The sequence below is a fragment of the Urocampus carinirostris genome, chromosome 4 (genome assembly GCF_059441175.1).
Source record: "Urocampus carinirostris isolate Australia breed hairy pipefish chromosome 4, RoL_Ucar_1.0, whole genome shotgun sequence".
In the NCBI taxonomy this organism is placed as follows: Eukaryota; Metazoa; Chordata; class Actinopteri; order Syngnathiformes; family Syngnathidae; genus Urocampus; species Urocampus carinirostris.
In genome coordinates, this window is record NC_142352.1 from 39,030,605 (window position 1) to 39,049,112 (window position 18,508).

The 18,508-nt window shown below is 38.3% G+C and overlaps 1 protein-coding gene across 1 annotated transcript in view; it reads right to left on the minus strand.

The window, feature by feature from the left end:
- The window catches only part of ap1g1 (adaptor related protein complex 1 subunit gamma 1), a 27,541-nt gene continuing 9,033 nt past the window's right edge, over positions 1-18,508 (minus strand). Inside the window, exons 6-23 of the mRNA XM_088334480.1 lie at positions 18,299-18,375; positions 14,765-14,860; positions 11,267-11,347; positions 10,758-10,856; positions 10,623-10,678; positions 10,374-10,487; positions 10,134-10,274; positions 9,859-9,913; positions 9,628-9,750; positions 9,431-9,520; positions 8,959-9,083; positions 8,750-8,854; positions 8,502-8,643; positions 8,277-8,403; positions 6,397-6,495; positions 6,145-6,305; positions 5,922-6,020; positions 1-4,604 (exon numbers count right to left, since the gene is read on the minus strand). Coding sequence (XP_088190606.1) covers positions 4,503-4,604; positions 5,922-6,020; positions 6,145-6,305; positions 6,397-6,495; positions 8,277-8,403; positions 8,502-8,643; positions 8,750-8,854; positions 8,959-9,083; positions 9,431-9,520; positions 9,628-9,750; positions 9,859-9,913; positions 10,134-10,274; positions 10,374-10,487; positions 10,623-10,678; positions 10,758-10,856; positions 11,267-11,347; positions 14,765-14,860; positions 18,299-18,375 — 1,892 coding nt within the window. The 3' untranslated portion in view covers positions 1-4,502. The remainder of the gene's footprint in view (positions 4,605-5,921; positions 6,021-6,144; positions 6,306-6,396; positions 6,496-8,276; positions 8,404-8,501; positions 8,644-8,749; positions 8,855-8,958; positions 9,084-9,430; positions 9,521-9,627; positions 9,751-9,858; positions 9,914-10,133; positions 10,275-10,373; positions 10,488-10,622; positions 10,679-10,757; positions 10,857-11,266; positions 11,348-14,764; positions 14,861-18,298; positions 18,376-18,508) is intronic.

The window sequence follows — 18,508 nt, forward strand, 5'->3', positions numbered from 1 at the left end:
TTGATTTAGATTTTTTTATTTGCTTTGCAGTTTTCTGCATCCCAAATAACAATACACAGCATCCATTGGAAAATATCCCGTTTTATAGTTTACAACTCATCTTTAATCATATACTTTCAGTCCGACAGTAACACTCACCTTTGAGCCGTCGGCTTTATAGGGTTCAGTTCAGCGTGTCAAACTTGATGGGAGGTAAAACTGAAAAGAAAACTCATTTCGCTACAACAAATCCGATTCTGTTTTACAATTCTAAGGCTGGGAGTGATTCATATTTGTGGCCATCTTAATGTTTAATGGAAGTAAAATCTGGGAAAATGTTCCATTGCAGTCGTGTATTCTGGACATGACAGATTCAAATAAGTTCATTGAGTTTCTGAAAAAGGAAATAAAATCAAGAGGGTTAAGTAGAAATAACCGTGTTTACATTAGGTTTGACATGCATCACATAAGCTTAACATTTGCTGCCAAATAAACCCGGTTAATAATCACAAAAACACATGTTCCATGGCAATCCATTTCACACTTGCCTTTCATCCAAATACATCTGTCCAAAGCATGTGTTGGTTTTATTTACACATTCGTACATGGGAATTTGCATGGATTAGCGAAACCAAAATAAAAAGACAAATGGGAAAAATATGAAGGACGGACATTAAAGCCCCAAAACGTGGACAAGAATTATCGGTAGTAAGTTTTTTTTTTCTGCCACCCTCATTCTCGTTTTGCGCAGCGCTCTCTTGTGGCTGTTGTCTTGTATAGCACTCGAGTGTGCACGACTCAAGTCCATATAAATTCCAAATTTCTTCATCATTTTCAACTCAATGCACTTGTTCACTATGTGCTCACTAGTAATGAAATCAATGCACTTGATTGACATGGGCTCATCGTCAATGTATTTCCAATGCTTTCAATAGGGAGTTTTGGCAGTAACGCGTATGAAACAATAAATCTATAGCAAATTTTGCCAATTTAACAGCAAACTAGGGCAACTATTGGACCAATAGTTGTAACGAGTACAATTGATGTCACTGATATCCCTAAGGAGTTAGGGGTTCGTATAAACTATTTTGTTGTTTTACTTACACATCCTACAGTCTATTAATGCTTTGTAGAAGTGTGCTTTTCAGATTATGGTCGGACAACTATCTTTACAGGTGAGGAAACTTTATTAGATTTTGAAATCCGCACAATGTCAAAGAAAATGGTGCAAGATAATCACCAGTAGTACTGGTAGTACAGATTTCTGTTAGTTTTTGTGTTGAATGAATAGTTTTGCTAACCGTGATTTGTGTTAGTGTGCATACATGTCACATAGGGAGAAAAATATCAGTAAGACATTGCTTTGATTGATGTTATGATGCAGTGCTATCAATTTTAAAACCTCAATTCTGGATTTGCAGCAACTTGAAATTGAGTAAAAATGAGGTTCAGAGCTTTAAAGACATACCTTCGATAATCCAAAATTGAATTAGTGGCACGCGTAATTGCTTTAACGCAAGAGTTAAAGCTTCAAAGCAACTTTAGCACATAAATTGAAACGAGGTTAAAGTTTTAAGTCAAGATTAAAGCTTTAAAGATTTAAAATTTGACAGCTCTAGCTAGAAGATTTCCCAACAGTTGACCCGTTAACAATAAGAATAATTGTTACATTATCCTAGTAGCGGGCCAATGTTGCTTTTGCAATTTTATCTCCTACACACAAAAATCAAAGAAGTTTATGATATAGCAAGGGGAAATATATGTTCATTAAAGAAAGTCGTTTCTACCAGTGGACTACATTGCCTTTTGTATTGATGCATCATCTTCACTGGTTGGTCTTTTAAGTGGGTCTAGTAGTGTTACAAGTAGAGCAAGTGAGCTGTTGTGTGGTTTGGGTACATAATCTATCCAAATGCATGCCCCATAAATGCACTAGTGAGGACAAAGAGCACAATAGTACACGAAACTTCAAGCTGGATATTAAATGTAAGGGATTAAGAGGATTTGAACGAGGGGCATGCAAATCATTGTATCAACTTCTGGTAAATTTCAGTATCACAGTATATCCAAATAAAACTAGCTTTTGGATCAAGATGCAAATAATGTCGCACACACCGGGCCAACAGAAACAGTGATACCAAACAATTGTGGAAGCTCCAACTGCAACAATAGATTTTTTCAGTAGTGGTTAACTATTTACTCGCTAAAACCGAACCCTAACGACAAGCCCAAGCAGCTCTCGACGCAAAAAAGGAGGACCAAATCCACATCCTTGAGCAAAGTATCAATCTTAATTCACTAAATGCATCCGTTGAAGAATCTTTTGTACATATTTGCATACAACTAGATGTTGTACTTAATAGTTTGAAGTCTTCATGTGGCTTTTTATTTAAGTGGATCAGCCTTTGTTTTACAATTATATACAATGTACAGGTAGCAGATCATATTATACCTTTTACAGTAGATGAGTGGTGATACAGGGAAGCCTGACGCCGACTACGCTCGACTATTTAGACAATATACATTGTGAAGAACCGGATTAGAAAATGGTATCTAAAAAAAGGATGAAAGATAGTACAAGAGACAAAAAAAAATGTAAAAGCCCTCAATATATACAGAAAAAGCTAATATAGCATTTGTCAAACAACAGAAAAAAGTGAAATTATCCTCCATATACACATCGTGGCTTAAAAATATTTGCAAAGCTAATAGTCTCTCGAATTTTGGTCACAGGAGTTAGTGAAACATAGTGATTGACTATCAAAGTATCGTGGAGGTGGGGGCGCTAAGGTTGTTCGTTAGCTGATAGCGACGCGTCGGCTCGTTTTATGCAGCCCACACTTGCGACCGGAGGACGAATAACAGACCAGCCCAAACCAGTTGGTAGAAAGACATTTGTGAGGTGTCAATGAGATCCTCCCCGACAAATACTACCAGAACCTGCTAAAAAGTCCAAACTCCATCATTCGTTAAACCCTCATTTGAGAACGGGGCCAGGATGCTGAGATTTTGTGACAACTCATGATGGAAAAAGTTAACATCTGTTCTGTTAGCTGCCATTTATTTTCCGATTTTCTTCTTTAAGATTTGCTATGTTTGGGGCCCTTTTCAGGCTGAAAATGGTTGGAAAGCCTTGTAAGAATTTGCATGATTGTGGAGGTTCCTCAAGGCAATCACGCCAGAAAAAAAAGATGATCTCTCTAAATCAGTCACCAACACTTCCTTCATGGGCGCCATCAGGCTAATGAAGCAATTCAAGACAGACTTTTCTCGTCAAGTCAGAAAGGCACGTCACTTTGATGTCAGGCATAAATAATCAAGTCGATTTACTGCAGAAATCAAACATTTTCACAGAAAAAGTCATGATGTGATGACCGTCTCATTGATGAAGAATAGAGGACATTAAGGTGGGGGGACAGCATTCAGTGCATGTAACTACATTCAAAACAGGCTTCATTTACAGTTTGTGCGAGGTGAGAAGCTCAACCAAGAAACTCAGCAGATTACTGCATTAGAGCCACACAGGAGAAAAACATTACTGGGATTTCATTTGATTGATTTAAACCTCACAATTATGACCTTCATCTCAAGTCGCATTGCCCGGTCTACCTTGTAAGCAAAAAACCCTAATGTCGCTTTTGGGCGGAATCCTCATATGTCCAAATATGGTCTTAAAAATATTTGATTGGAGTCCAAATTCAATTTTGAAATAACTTTTTGAATATGGAAATGAGAAAACTTGTTCATGACTTTGGGAACCGTTTGAGGCTTTTTAAACTCCATGGGAGCTGACAGTATTCTGTTGCCATGATTCAAAAGCTGGATTGTTTTTTAAACAAAAGACTTTACAAAATCAAATGCACATTTGCTGATTACTTTTATCCATTGTCAATTATGCCTTTAAACATTAGCAAAAAGGGTCATGGGACGAAGACGTAACCTCACATGTTTTTGAGGTTGCAATGCACCGTTTATAACAATGAGTGATTTTCTTTGGGCAAAGAAATGCGGATTACGCAAGCAAACTGGCTTTTTGTTTACTGATGTACTGAAAAGTTGACACATAGGATACGTGAGGTATCCACCTAACAGTGACAAAGTGCAACATCTCTAATGGAGCTCAGGCATGGAATGAGTAAGGTCACAAAAGTGAATTTTCTGAGGATTGCATTATTAGGGCTTCAAAAGGCTCCGCGCAATCATAAATATTCATTTTATCAAAGTGAGTTTGTGTTCCATTTACTACAGTGTTCAGGTGAGAAAAAAATACTAAGAAAAGTAGTATGGAAAACAAAGAAGACAAGACCAGGAAAGGTTTAGAAAATAAAACGTTCACTTTCAGGTAATCCAGCTTACTCTTCATCTCTAATGGTTTCTCCTTCGTACGGTACGCTCTGCTGTGTGCTGTGCATTTAATGATGTCACTTGAGGGGGAGTCCGTGGGAAGAGGAAATTTGAAAAAAAAAAAAAAAAAAATCATAGTCCCCCTCTAAGGGGCTTTAAGGAGCAAACAAAGACACTCATCACTGCCACGACTGTGGGGGAAAGTTGTTGACCTCGGCCAGATCCTGCACAGGCGAGCCTTTGTGGTTATACGTCAGCTTGATCCTCATTCGCAGCTGTTGCTGAAAACGGAACGTTCATCCTTCTTTAGGAACGCAAATATTCAATATTGAAAACGTTCACACACACATGCTCAAAGGTAAACCAATGTGCATACAAAATTATATCAATTTTGGAAGTTGTCTACAAAAACAGCGGAAATCTTTTTGTGGCTAATGGGAGCCAGTTGAATAAGCAACAGGTGTGTGCAGAGTCAAATGTGAACACAATACGCGGAAGTTTTTAATCGGTTTACCATTGTGCCACAAATTTTTCGGCTTTTACAATATTTAATGCCATTCACTGTTATAAAGATCAAACCTATGTTTTTTTCCGTTCATGTAGACGGTCAGTGAAATAATTAAAACAGCACTACACTAAGGCTAAAACGAATGACTATTTTAGTAGTCGACTCGTCAGCGACTATTTAAACAATTAGTTGAATAATCTGTTTTATGTGGTAAATAATAAACACGAAAAAATGGGTAGAATTAAAATTTGTTTTATTGAACATAATGCGGATTCTACAAAAATTGAATTAAAATGCAGTTTCTAAAACCAATTAGGCACAGAGCTCATTCAGTAGACACATATTTTTTTAGGGACAGACAAATAAATAATTATAATCAGGTAAACATTTTTGTCCCTGTAGACTAAGAATAGGCTCAATAGGAGTAGAACAGTAAATAACACAAAAATTTGCATTTGGTGGAGTATATTCAGCGGTCACCTTTAAAGTCTGTAACAAAAGAACTCGACGATTTTCAACAATTTGAAATTAAATGGTTTTAACAAATGACGTTTGTTGTTTTTAACGCTTTAATAACTGAAGTTTATTCCTGGGATTGCATGCATTTAATTTCTGGCACAGTCTGGCATAACGCTCAAGCTTCTTTTTACAGCGGAAATATACGTGTATAAAAAGTACAATGTATGTTATCAAAACTGTATTGGCTTGATTGTTACTTGAATCTTACCAAATTGAGTCCGACTCAGTTTTGTTCAACTGCCCGACATGCTATTTATTGAAATGATTGTGTAAATGATCGTGTATCACAGCGGTACTGCCATAATACGCAAGGCCTGCTGTGCAAGTAGTCTTTTATTTATCGTATCCAGAATTAAATGCTCCCAATCTTTAAAATTTTCTGTACTACGCCGTCATATCTGTATGTTACAGCTCGTGCTATTGTGCATGAGCCACCCTCAGCAGCGCATAAATTCATGTAGAGGTGCCTCGCTCTGTTGGAAAACTGTGCTCGGCGACATTTGTAGACAACGGAGACTAACCGTTGCAGCCTTTACTGCACATATGCAAAAATGTGACTGATCATGCTAACCTTCTGCGGGTTGAGGACTCTGATGACCTGTGTGACGGTTCCCTGGTTGAGTGCTTGGACGACATTACTGCTGGGGGACAGAAGCTGCAGCTGGAACGTCTGACAGAATTGGACCAAAATTAATTTGGTGGTCAACAGAGCTACTTCACATTGAACATGACAATAGATCAAAACACATGACCGGTAAAACCAATGAAATGTATTGGCGATTTTGCAGGCTTACCTTTGGTACTGCGGCCTGAAATACAAAGTCTGTCATGTCTGCCTCAGTGGAGTTCGAAGCGTGGATGGTAATGACGGCAACGTTGGGATTGGGGTTTGATCTCTCAAACGTGAAGTCTATTTTTAGGCCGTCCTTGTTGTAGGCCGTCATAGGAGGAATACCTGCAGGTGAGAAGGTATAAACCAGAGAGGCGTTCACAAACTGGTGACTGGAATGCGGCGGGGAGAGTAAGGGGAGAACAGGAAGGCTTACCTGCAGCTGCAATGTCATTAAAGAGGGGTTGAGAGGAGAGGCCATCTAAGAGAAAAGGAGGTTGGGAGTTGGGTACAGAGGGAGCAGGGGCTGGACCGCCTTGGGAAAGGAAAGGTCACATCAGAATTTGATGGACCATTGCAGATTAGGAAATGGATCCTCACGTCATGTGATACAGAACAATAAAAGCCTGCCTCAAAGTTAGACATAATGGAGCTTTGCCATGTAGTGCCCAAACATACAATATTCTAGTTAACATAACATACGTATACGTTTTCGGAAGCATTGTCCCAGAGTGCAAACATGTAAAAATACATTTTTCTTGTTTTATCCAAAAAATAATTCTAAAGGGTTAGTATCAAGCCTCTGAGAATAATTTCAGTATAAGAAATGACCATTAGAATTGTGAATTTGATCAGATCCTTGTCCAAACATCAAGGAAGCCCAACTTCCTCATGTTGCATCCTTTATCCAGCAATTAAGAGTGTGGGGGGCTCCACATAGAGAGTAGGCATACTGAAGCAGTGTGGTCAGAGTAGCAAAAATATAAATAAATAGTAAATGGCAGTTGACTTTTTAACAGAGATAATTCTTTTCAAAAAGACGATCAGGTCCCATTGCTATCTTCTGATCAGAGAGGGATGACGTTTTATGCACATACGCAGGAAAATGGATGACCAAGGGCTAAAAAGTCCATACATTGTTCATGCATCAGTTTAGTGTTCTTGCAATAAAATTTGAATTTTGAAGGCAAAGTGCCCCTCTGTTCATGGAAAGCATTTTTAGACATTAGAGTAATTCAAATGCAAAAAAAGGAAAGAAGTGAAATTTCAGCTATAAATGCATAATTTCACAAAAAGCTGTTTCTCAGTTTTTTGAAAACGAATATTTTCAAGAAACAATGTTCAAATTTTTACAAAACAATGGTAAAAGCAAGAGGCATACCTTTCTAATGAAAGATAAGGGTTTACGCTCTCTCTTCATATGTCTTATGCCTATAGCTACAGAACTTTCTTATGTAGGCCTCCGAAAATGAGTCAAAATGGCAAATACTGTCTGGCACCGACCGACTCTCCAAATTTGAGAAAAATGTCTGGCAATGTATAAGTTAATAAATGAGGAATCCAGATTATGTTATTGTCTGATAGAAGAGCGCCTACTGCCCATGAAACTACGAGGTTGTAATGCCTTAAGCTGGTTATTAATTCTCCCCAAAAGCTGAACGATTTGAATTTTCAAACACTATATTCATTTCTGCAATACACTGCCAAAAAATCTTACCCCTTTTGCAGATTTGTCCTAATTTTAAATATATTTTTATTGTGGCAAGTTTGTAATACTTTAGTATATAAATAAACTTTAAATTGAATCAGGTATTATTACTTTTGTATTAGTTATAACCAAGTAAAATGATAAAACCAATTTTGTTCATTTAAAGGACTATTAGTTCTACTTAAAGGGATGGTCTGGAATTTAAACCTTATTACTTTCTGCCGCCATCTCCTGATTTAAAGTAATGATCAAAGCTCATCAAGTACGTGCATTTCTGAGACGTGCTTAAATAAACGCGTCTTCTTCATCTTTTTTCTGGGGTTTAGGTGGCATATGTAATGTATTTGTAACAGGCATATTCTGACTTTTACCATTATCATACTACAGTAACAAAAACGTGTGATAAACAAAGTCAAATACAGGTAAGTTTGAAAACATTTTAACTCAAAACTGATTTTACCTACACTATATTATTGTTAATATAAATAATAACTTATATACAGATACTTTTATATTGCATTGAAATTACACTGTATATTTTAGTTTTGGATTGAAACTACACATGGTATTTCCAACATGTTGAACTATTGAGGCAAGAAACACCTTACCACTTAGTGAGATGTCACCCAGAAGGTCTAGAAGCTCTCCTCCAGATGAAGTGCTTTTGGGGGGCACTGTGGTCTGGATTACTGGCACCACATCATTACTACCCAGCAAGTCTAATAAATCATTTGCCTGAAAGGGATGCATATATATTAAGGGACTTTGTGTTGAATTCAGGCTTCACTAGAAAGCAAAATCTTGAAAGCTGATGCATGAAAAATGCTACTCACCTGATTGGCTGGCTGGCCGACAGGGGGCGGATGCTTTGCGTCACCAACAGTGGGTTCTGTCTCTCCATTGGTCTGCAGGATTTCTGTGGGGCCATTAGTGGCTGTTTTCTCCATAATTGGCATTCTCTCAAGGAGAGCTGGCCTGAGGGAGAAGGTAACAAGTGGAGGATGAACTATGTTTGACTAACAGTCCTGCTTAATGGTCCTTTAGATTCATATGAGGTATTTTGGTTGAGCTGCAACTCTACCTCATGTGGTCATATTTCTTGAAAAGTGCGTTGTACTCTACTGCTCTTTGTTGCAACTCCACATCAATGCTGCTGCCATATATTGAAACCACCTTCTTGATTCGGCTGCAGAAATTAAATAATAGTGGTAGATATTAAGTGTGAGCATTATTCCAAATGAGTTCGCATCTCTGGAGCCACATTATGTGGTGTTAAATACGGTGACTCACTTCACACCACTGAAGCGAGTAGACAGCTTCATGATGGCAGTAAGAGAGTATCCCCGAGTAACAGGCGTGGACAGATTGGATACAAGAAGTCCTTCCAGCACATCCAGGACTTCATCCTCAGTTACCTTGTTTGGAAAAGGAAACAATAAATATAATTAGTCTCAGGGCAGACATTGGATTGGACTATGTTAAAAAAATAAAAAGAAATATAGCATGTAATGAGAAAAATAGCTTGATTTACCATAATTCTTAAAATAAGAAAAAAAGCCAAAAAAAAACGCACTCTTGTTGTAACATTTTACTATAAGATGACCAATATAGGTCGGTGATAATTTCTCTCATCATACAAGTGTGCAACAGGAAACTGACCAGTTCATTCAAACTGGTGACAACAAATTTATAATTATTCGTAAAAGAATGTGCTGTCTCAAAAAGGTTGAGAAACAATGACCCATGCACTTAAGTTTGATACCTGGATGGGCTCCTCCTCTTCACACTGTCCAGAAACAAGCAAGTCCCCATATTCTCCAATGCACCATGACGCGACTTGGACTAGAGGTTGCTGCATGGACAAGAACAAGAATCACAGTCTCCTGACCTCTTCTATAATAACACTGCATAGTTATAGTATGTTAAAGCTAAATCATAAAGCCAGGTTTAGTTTCAGACCTGTGAAATGTCATCCAGAAGAGCTTTGTAGAGTCGCTGAACCGTGTATGCGTGCATCTCAACGCTGTTTGTGATGAGCTGGATAAGGTTGGGTACAGAGTCATCACGAACATAACTGCCTGCCTGAAAACACAAGCGTTTATGTTGATTTATATTCTGTATAGGCAGGCAGGTCTATACAATTCATTTTAGGTAATGTTTTATGCTTCAAGTGTAGAGTATGAGACATACTGTGGTCAAAACTCTCATTATGGTGTCTATGTGCCATCTTTTTGAAGGGGCATACCTGTATCACAGAAAAATAATATATTGAGATTTCGTGCACGATTATGTTTTTATACACAACAAAGCAAGAAGATTAAGTGATATCAGATCAAATAAAGAATCAACAGTCTTTCAGACGATGGATCACTCTTGTTATCATCACACAGCAAACAGTTGGTTGTCCTTAAGTCATTGTAGTTAAGAATAGAGCAGAAATTCGACTAAATACATTTATGTCATACTTTTCTGCTGCTAGAAAGACTCCCGATGCACAGTCAGCTTTAAATTCTGGATCACACGAGTCCAGAAAGTAGAGCAGCTCTTTCATCATGCCTCTTATGTTGTTACCATTTACCAGGGCAAAGCTCAGTTCCATTGCACGTCTACAGAAGCAATGAGAAGTAGATCAAGGAGAAGAACAAAATTGTTATGTAAAAAGGTAAATGTCCTCAACATTCCCCAAGATAAATTCACCCATTTACCTTTTGATGGACACATCAAGGTCCTTTAAACAATCAACAATGGTACTCCGATGCCTTTGCACTGCATTGTGGTCCGTCTGTACAGTCTTTAGTAGCGATGTCAATGCCACATATCTGCCAGGGTGAATTAAAAATACATAGGAAAATGTTTTTAAATGACCTTCAGTTTCACCTTATTGTTGGAATACCTTCCACACACAAATAAAAGACAATTGTAAAGCCACAAAAACACAACATAACAGGAATTACCTTATATTTTTGTCGTTATTAAGTAGGAATCGCCCTAATATATTAATTGCCAAAACCTGTAACAGAAATTTGTAAGAAAAACATTTTTAAGAAGAAGTAAGTGTCTTTTGGTTTGTTTGGATTGCATTAACTCACCCTCAGTCCACTTTCGGACCTTATGTCCATGATGGTTAACACAGTCTCGTACAAGATTGCATTGCCCACGTTTTTACTTGTCTCAGTGTTTGTTGCAACCTACAGACAAATCAATATAAAAGTGCACAGCAGTTAAAATGTAACCTCATTGATATTTTGCAAGTCCCACCCTACTCAGGTATTGTATCTTTTGAACAAGTGGCACTATCACCTTAACGCTAACGTATAATATAAAGCAGCAACAGTCATTCAGACAATGGATAACTCTGTCATTATACAACATTCTTTCCAGTGTACTGTGTTATTGTGCAACCATTAGATTTTGTGCCTTTTGCTTAAAAATGGTTTTGAATGTAGGATATTAAATCTGGGAACATCTGTAACGTGCTGATATAAATGTGTGTCTGCTGCTTTAAAGTCTCCTGATCCCCGAAGGAAAAGGTAAATGAATTTATAAGGAAATGTCACTTATTAGTTGACCTTAAAAAGATGAAAAGGTCTACACTAACCTGTGCAAGAATGTCATTCATTGCTTCACTGGAGTCGTCGTCACTCCTGCCTAAAATTCGCAGTAGTCTCAATATCCGCACCTAAGGAATGGAAATCAAGACCGTCCAATCAACATCAAACAGTTTACTAAAATGGTTATCTTAATTATGTTCAATATACAGTGCATCCGGAAAGTATTCACAGCGCTTCACTTTTTCCACATTTTGACATGTTACAGCCTCATTCCAAATTGTATTAATTTAATCTCTTATCTCCAAATTCTACACAAAATACTCCATTATGACAATGTGAAAAAGTTTTTTTTTTTTTTTACTTTTTTTGAATTTATTAAAAATAGAAAACTAAGAAATCACATTTACATAAGTATTCACAGCCTTTGCCATGAAGCTCAAAATTGAGCTCAGGTGCATCTTTTTTCCACTGATCATCCTTGAGATCTTTCTACAGCTTAATTGGAGTCCACCTGCAGTAAATTCAGTTGATTGGACATGATTTGGAAAGGCACACACCTGTCTATATAAGGTCCCACAGTTGAGTGTGCATGTCAGAGCACAAACACCAAGCATGAAGTCAAAAGAACTGTCTGAGGAACTGCGAGACAGGACTGTCTTGAGGCACAAATCTGGGGAAGGATACAGAAAAATGTCTGCTGCTTTGAAGGTCCCAATGAGCAAAGTGGCCTCCATCATTCGTAAATGGAAGACATTTGGAACCACCAGGACTCTTCCTAGAGCTGGCGGGCCTTTAAAACTGAGCGATGGGGGAAGAAGGGCCTTAGTCAGGGAGGTGACCAAGAACCCGATGGTCACTCTGTCAGAGCTCCAGTGTTCCTCTGTGGAGAGAGGAGATCCTTCCAGAAGGACAACCATCTCTGCAGCAATCCACCAATCAGGCCTGTATGGTAGAGTGGCCAGACGAAAGCCACTCCTTAGTAAAAGGAACATGGAAGCCCGTCTGGAATTTGCCAAAAAAGCACCTGAATGACTCTCAGACCATGAGAAACAAAATTCTCTGGTCTGATGAGACAAAGATTAAACTCTTTGGTGTGAATGCCAGGCGCCATGTTTGGAGGAAACCAGGCACTGCTCATCACCAGGCCAATACCATCCCTACAGTGAAGCATGGTGGTGGCAGCATCATGCTGTGGGGATGTTTTTCAGCAGCAGGAACTGGCTGACCAGTCAGGATAGAAGGAAAATTGAATGCAGCAATATATAAATATCCTGGATGAAAACCTGCTCCAGAGCGCTCTTGACCTCAGGCTGTGGCGAAGGTTCATTTTTCAGCAGGACAACGACCCAAAGCACACAGCCAAGATCTCAAAAGATTGGCTTCAGAACCACTCCGTGAATGTCCTGGAGTGGCCCAGCCAGAGTCCAGACTTGAATCCGATCGAACATCTCTGGAGAGATCTGAAAATGGCTGTGCACAAACGTCTCCCATCCAACCTGATTGAGCTTGAGACTTATTGCAAAGAAGAATGGGCAAAATTGCCTAAAGATAGGTGTGCTAAACTTGTGGGATCATATTCAAAAAGACTTGAGGCTGTATTTGCTGCCATAGGTGGATCAACAACGTATACAGCAAAGGCTGTGAATACTTATGAAAATGTGATTTCTTAGTTTTCTATTTTTATACATTTAAAAAAAAAGTAAAAAAAAAACGTTTTCACATTGTCATAATGGAGCATTTTGTGTAGAATTTTGAGATAAGAGATTAAATTAATACAATTTGGAATGAGGCTGTAACATGACAAAATGTGGAAAAAGTGAAGCGCTGTGAATACTTTCCGGATGCACTGTACATCAACTGCTGAAATACATCAATCTTTTCGAATCTATGCAATCAGGATTCAGGGCTAACCACTCTACTGAGACAGTGCTGATTAAGGTAACCAATTATCTTCTACTGGCAATGGACTCTGGCGCTTCATCACTCTTGCTGCTGCTGGACCTTAGTGCTGCCTTTGACACTGTGGACCATAATATCTTACTAGAACGGTAGAAAAAAATGGATTGGTCTCTCCTGAACCGTCCTCTTATGGTTCAGATCCTACCTCTCAAATAGGACGCACTGTGTTAAATATGGTGAAATGACATCTGAGCTCTTTAGTGTTACCTGTGGTGTTCTGCAGGGTTCAATACTTGCCCCCCTTCTTTTCAGCATTTCCATGCTTCCATTATGTGATATTTTTTGCAAGTGTAATATTAGTTTCCATTGCTACGCAACTATATCTTCCGATGGAAGAATCTGCCACACTAAACTGTGGAAATCTGGAGGCCCGCCTCACTGAGATAAAAGAATGGATGTCACACGACTTCTTGCGCCTCAAATCTGAAAAGACCGAAATGTTAGTTATTGGTCCATCTAAATGACGTGACTTGTTTTCAAAAACTGCTCTGAACATTGACAAATGTAATATAACCCAGAGTGACTCAGTCAAAAATTGAGGTGTCATATTTGACACCGATCTGTTCCTTCAAACACACGTGAAGAATATTACTAGAACAGCTTTCTTCCAACTTCGCAACATTGCTAAAATTCGTCCTTTGCTGTCTCAGTCAGATGCGGAGATTATAATTCACGCGTTCGTTACTTCCTGTCTCGATTACTGTAATGCACTACTCTCCGGTCTCCCGAAGTCCAAAATCAAGAGCCTTCAGCTGGTACAAAATGCTGCAGCAAGGCTTTTAACCAAGACAAGAAAGTTTGATCACATTACCCCGATTTTAGCTAACCTGCATTAGCTCCCTGTTAGCTTAAGATGTGATTTTAAGGTTCTGTTGGTATTATACAAAATCATGCATGGACTTGCTCTCTCATATCTTTCATATTTAACTTCCCCCTTATGTTCCGGTCCGGAGCCTTCGCTCTGAAAACGCTGGTCTACTAGTGATCCCAAGAGCCAAGAAGAGATCTGCAGGTTTGAGAGCGTTCTCCATCCGGGCCCCGGTGCTGTGGAATGCTCTTTCCCCTGAGATTCGATCTGCAACCTCAGTGGAAATGTTTAAAGCTTAGCTTAAAACACACTTCTACTCTATAGCATATGAATAACCTATATTTTATGTTAATAATATGTGTATTATTTGCCCTCTTGTAGGTTCTAGATAATAATAATATATAATTATAATAATTTCCTTTGTATTGTCATTCTTTGTAACAATGTACACAGAACGAAATGTCGATACACCTGACCCGTTGTAGCGAGTCGGTGCAGCCGCAGCCAGAGGGCGCCGCCATTATACCAATTAGGTATGTGTCGGTCGAGGCGCGAACCAGCGACCTCCCAGTCTCAAAGCCGGCACACTACCATCTAGGCTACTGAGCTGGTGAGGGGATGGTGTCATAATAGTCTGTAGTTTGCAATAGTCTTTGATCTGTGCAGCCCTTTGAGACTCTTTGTGATTAAGGGCTATACAAATAAACATGACTTGACTGCTGGTGCTTCTGGCATGCATACTTTATTCATTAAAAAATTAAGGCGGGCGGAGATTTACCTGTAGAAAAGGATCGCTTATGCCCGACACATCATGTTCAGGTGAGTACCCGGACATAATAAGATTCTTCAAGATTCTCACCAATTGTGGAACCAGCTACAAAAAACAAACAAAGAACAACAAAATAATAGAGGTGGTATCACAAGAGTTGTACATATTGCAAAGCTCAGCATCAACAATTGACCATATAATTTCAAATGTGGTCATTATCTTTAGCAACTATGAGAACAAAATGAAAGGTTTAGCTGTTACAAATGTTTAAGCAAATTATAAGCATTCAAAAAAAAACTCTGTTTAGCAAATCAAATCCTAAAGAATAAAAAAATTATTTAGTTAGAGCATGTTAAGCTAAGAGGTTCACTATACTAGGAGAAAACAGGGGGGAAAAAGTGTTATTCTAGATTTAGATTTTGTTAGAAACTACAAAGTCTCTTTTAGAGGACCACGCTTTCTGTGACCATGTTATTGTCAAACCAATGTGAATAAACACACACATTTAAAGACATTGAGTGGATGGCAACAAACAGCTGAAAAAATGTAATAGCATTAGCATTGTTGCTTTACTCCAGATGTATCATTGTACACAGAAACAACCTACATGACAAACATTGTGAATACCATCAATTCCCGGTGACGACACCTGTGGCAACCATGTGAGAATACACCCACTCAACAGTGACCAAAGGAATTGCATATTACACACCAAAGTAATCAGATGAGGGGTGTAGCTGACAAATGAACCATCTTTTTGGCAACTATTGATAATGCTGACATTTGCAATGGTCACTGTACAAGATAAATCCAAATTAAAACAATTTTGAGGGGAGGGGAAAAAAACCACCATGAATTACAGAACAGATTGGTTACATCTCAGGTGACTGTAAAGCGTGAATACTAATTACAGCATGCACCAGCTATGAGATCAGAATGCACTCTTACCTTCTCATTCTAACACAATGCAGGAATTGTAACAAGGACAAATGACAGAAAAATATGAGGTAGATGTTAGGGAGTGGAAAATCATTCACTTTCAGAGAGCTCAAAATAAGTAGATCATGAACATGAGTCGTGGCGCCTTAGTACAGAGCATTTTTCGTCTTTTTTGCTGCATCAAGAGATGGCTGCAGCAAATGAAATAGAATAAGAGCCAAACAACAACAACAGAAAAATATAACAAAAATTGACGCAAAAAATATCTGGTGTTAGAATTGTGACTAAAGGGCCAGAAATCCACTTGGGCTCGGCCACTTTTATGTAGTAGGTAGAGGAGAAGTGGGTAACACACACATGGTTAATCTCTCAACGCTATAATGGCTTGCTTGGTAAATGATTGCCTGTGTCATTATAGTGCCGAGAGTTGTTAATCCAGTGTGCATCCAGTTTTCGTCTACCATCATGCACATATATTTACACAGCCACTGTCCAAAATAGCTGGATATGCATGTTTTTGCAGAGCTGAGCTTTGCCATTAACTTTCTCTCACATGTCATCACTTAATCTTGAAGTGAGAGATGAAAATGTGAACACATGGGAGGCATCGAGGAGGACACAGTAGGTATGGCACAATCTTACTCAGCTAAATCCATAGCAAAGGTCCAGAGACTAAAACCCAGTATTAGCAGAGAAGGTCACACAACCCACTTAATGTCTGTGAAAAGCAGAACAAAATAGGGAGCTTACTTATTGAAGAAAACAATCATTATTATCATGTTCCTCTTTTTGCAAACATTTTTTACATTTGAACACAGTGTTGTTAAAGATAAGTGATTATTTGATAAAACTGGGCATTATCCTGTTCTAGTTTAATAATCTTTGACTTGGAGTGTCTATGGCCTGACCTGGTGAGTGACATCAAATGCAGCATGACAGTGCAGCTAATTGCACATGAGACCAAAATTCTGTATTCTGAGTTGAAGCTCACTTTCCTTCGGTTTGGACCCCTCTCTTTTTTTTGTTTAAATTAAACTATTAAATGTACAGATCTTATTCAAACAAGATCAATTGAACAAATCTCATGTGGTTCATGACATTAATTGCAAAGTAATATCTCCCACGCAGGCAATCAATTATTTCTTGTGATGTAATGGCATCATTACATGGGTTGGCGAGACAATCATGCTGCATATGCCTGAGACAAATACCCAATAGATGTTGTTGAAAAATAAATTCTAATCAGAGTTGGTCATAATTTTGACACAAGACAAGGTCTAACTGTTCTGATTTTTTTAGGACCAGATGTGATTGTCAGGAAGCCGATTTTGGTCCATGGGCTGCACTTAGCCTAGCCCCTGGTCTAAGGTTTTCAGACAGTTACCTTCTTAGGCCGTGTTGAGTGACCTGTGTTTATTTTATTCCACTGTTGGATAACAACAGCAAATAAAAATGCACCTGAGGCTGTGTCCATCATTCAGCACATGTGAGAGTAAAACATAGTAAGTAGTAATAAATTAGCTAACAAAACATTTTATGTTGCCATAAGTTGGCTGTAGTACATGTGCTGTTGAGAAGGAATTGTTCCATTTTTTACAGAGAAACTAAGAGAAACACATTAAAGCATAATTTGTTTCCACCTTAAAAAATGTTGCATTTAGTACTTTTTACTCCTGGATTGCCATCATTGCATCAACTTTTTCTAGATGAGGTTGTGAGCAGGACTGTGGGAACATAAAGTGAAGCAGAAACTATCCCTGTTTTTCTTTTTTTTAGCATTTACTTAGGGTTAGGCAATGTGCGCCCCCCAAAAAATATACCCAATGTCATCTGTAAGTCTGGATGAATATAATGTTACTGGATGAATATAAATGTAATTAGTTTATAACAATAAACCCCGCAAAATAATTTACAAAAAATACATCTTGCGCGAAATGATTACGCTAGTATAACTGATTTTTAATCAGTTTTAACACAAAAAAATGTGCAAAACGTCCAAAAATAATAAAAAAATAGCACTAGCTCGGAGTGATTCAAATTAAACTCAAAATACTATGATACTATGATATGATGATATTATGAGACCTTTTAAGCGCGCGAAAATGCGGCGGGTCCGAAATGCCGTATTTTGAAGTCGAGTCGAAGTCGAAGTTTTTGTTTTGTTTTACTCAATAATTGAACTGAGTTTTTGATTTATTTGATATGGCGCCTAGAAAGGCAGTTTCTAAACCATGTTTTTGCGGTGCCGTGGACCATGGAGCAATGATCCAGTGCAGTCACTGCAAACACTATATTCACTATGAGTGCTCTGGACTGTCAGTTCAGGACCTAAGCCTCGCGATACAGGATAAGCAAGCTACTTACTTACTACACTAAATTTCGTGATTATTATTATTAAGCTGTATATTTTTGAAATGACTTATTAATTTGATTCATTTCCTAAGCCTTAGTAGAATATTTGAGATTGAAGAACAAGGATGAATTAAATACCATCCAGGTGTCTCTTCACAACTGTTTTATTTTGGAGGAAGAGGGGGGCGCATGTACAAAGGAATATAGATCCATAAATCCTGGAAAAAAGAATTGAACAGACCGGGTTTGTACCTTTCTGAAGTGTGACAGCATATCAGGACTTCTCTCACACATTTCAGTAAGGAGGACAACCGATGTATGGAGAACACCTGAGGGATAAAAAGAAAAAGGGAAAAAAAGGTCATTATGATAACAAGTGATAAAGACACACAAGTTTGTGTGTTGTACTTCGGTGTTACACACAGCTGTTGAAAAGACAATAAAACTCCATATTGGACATGG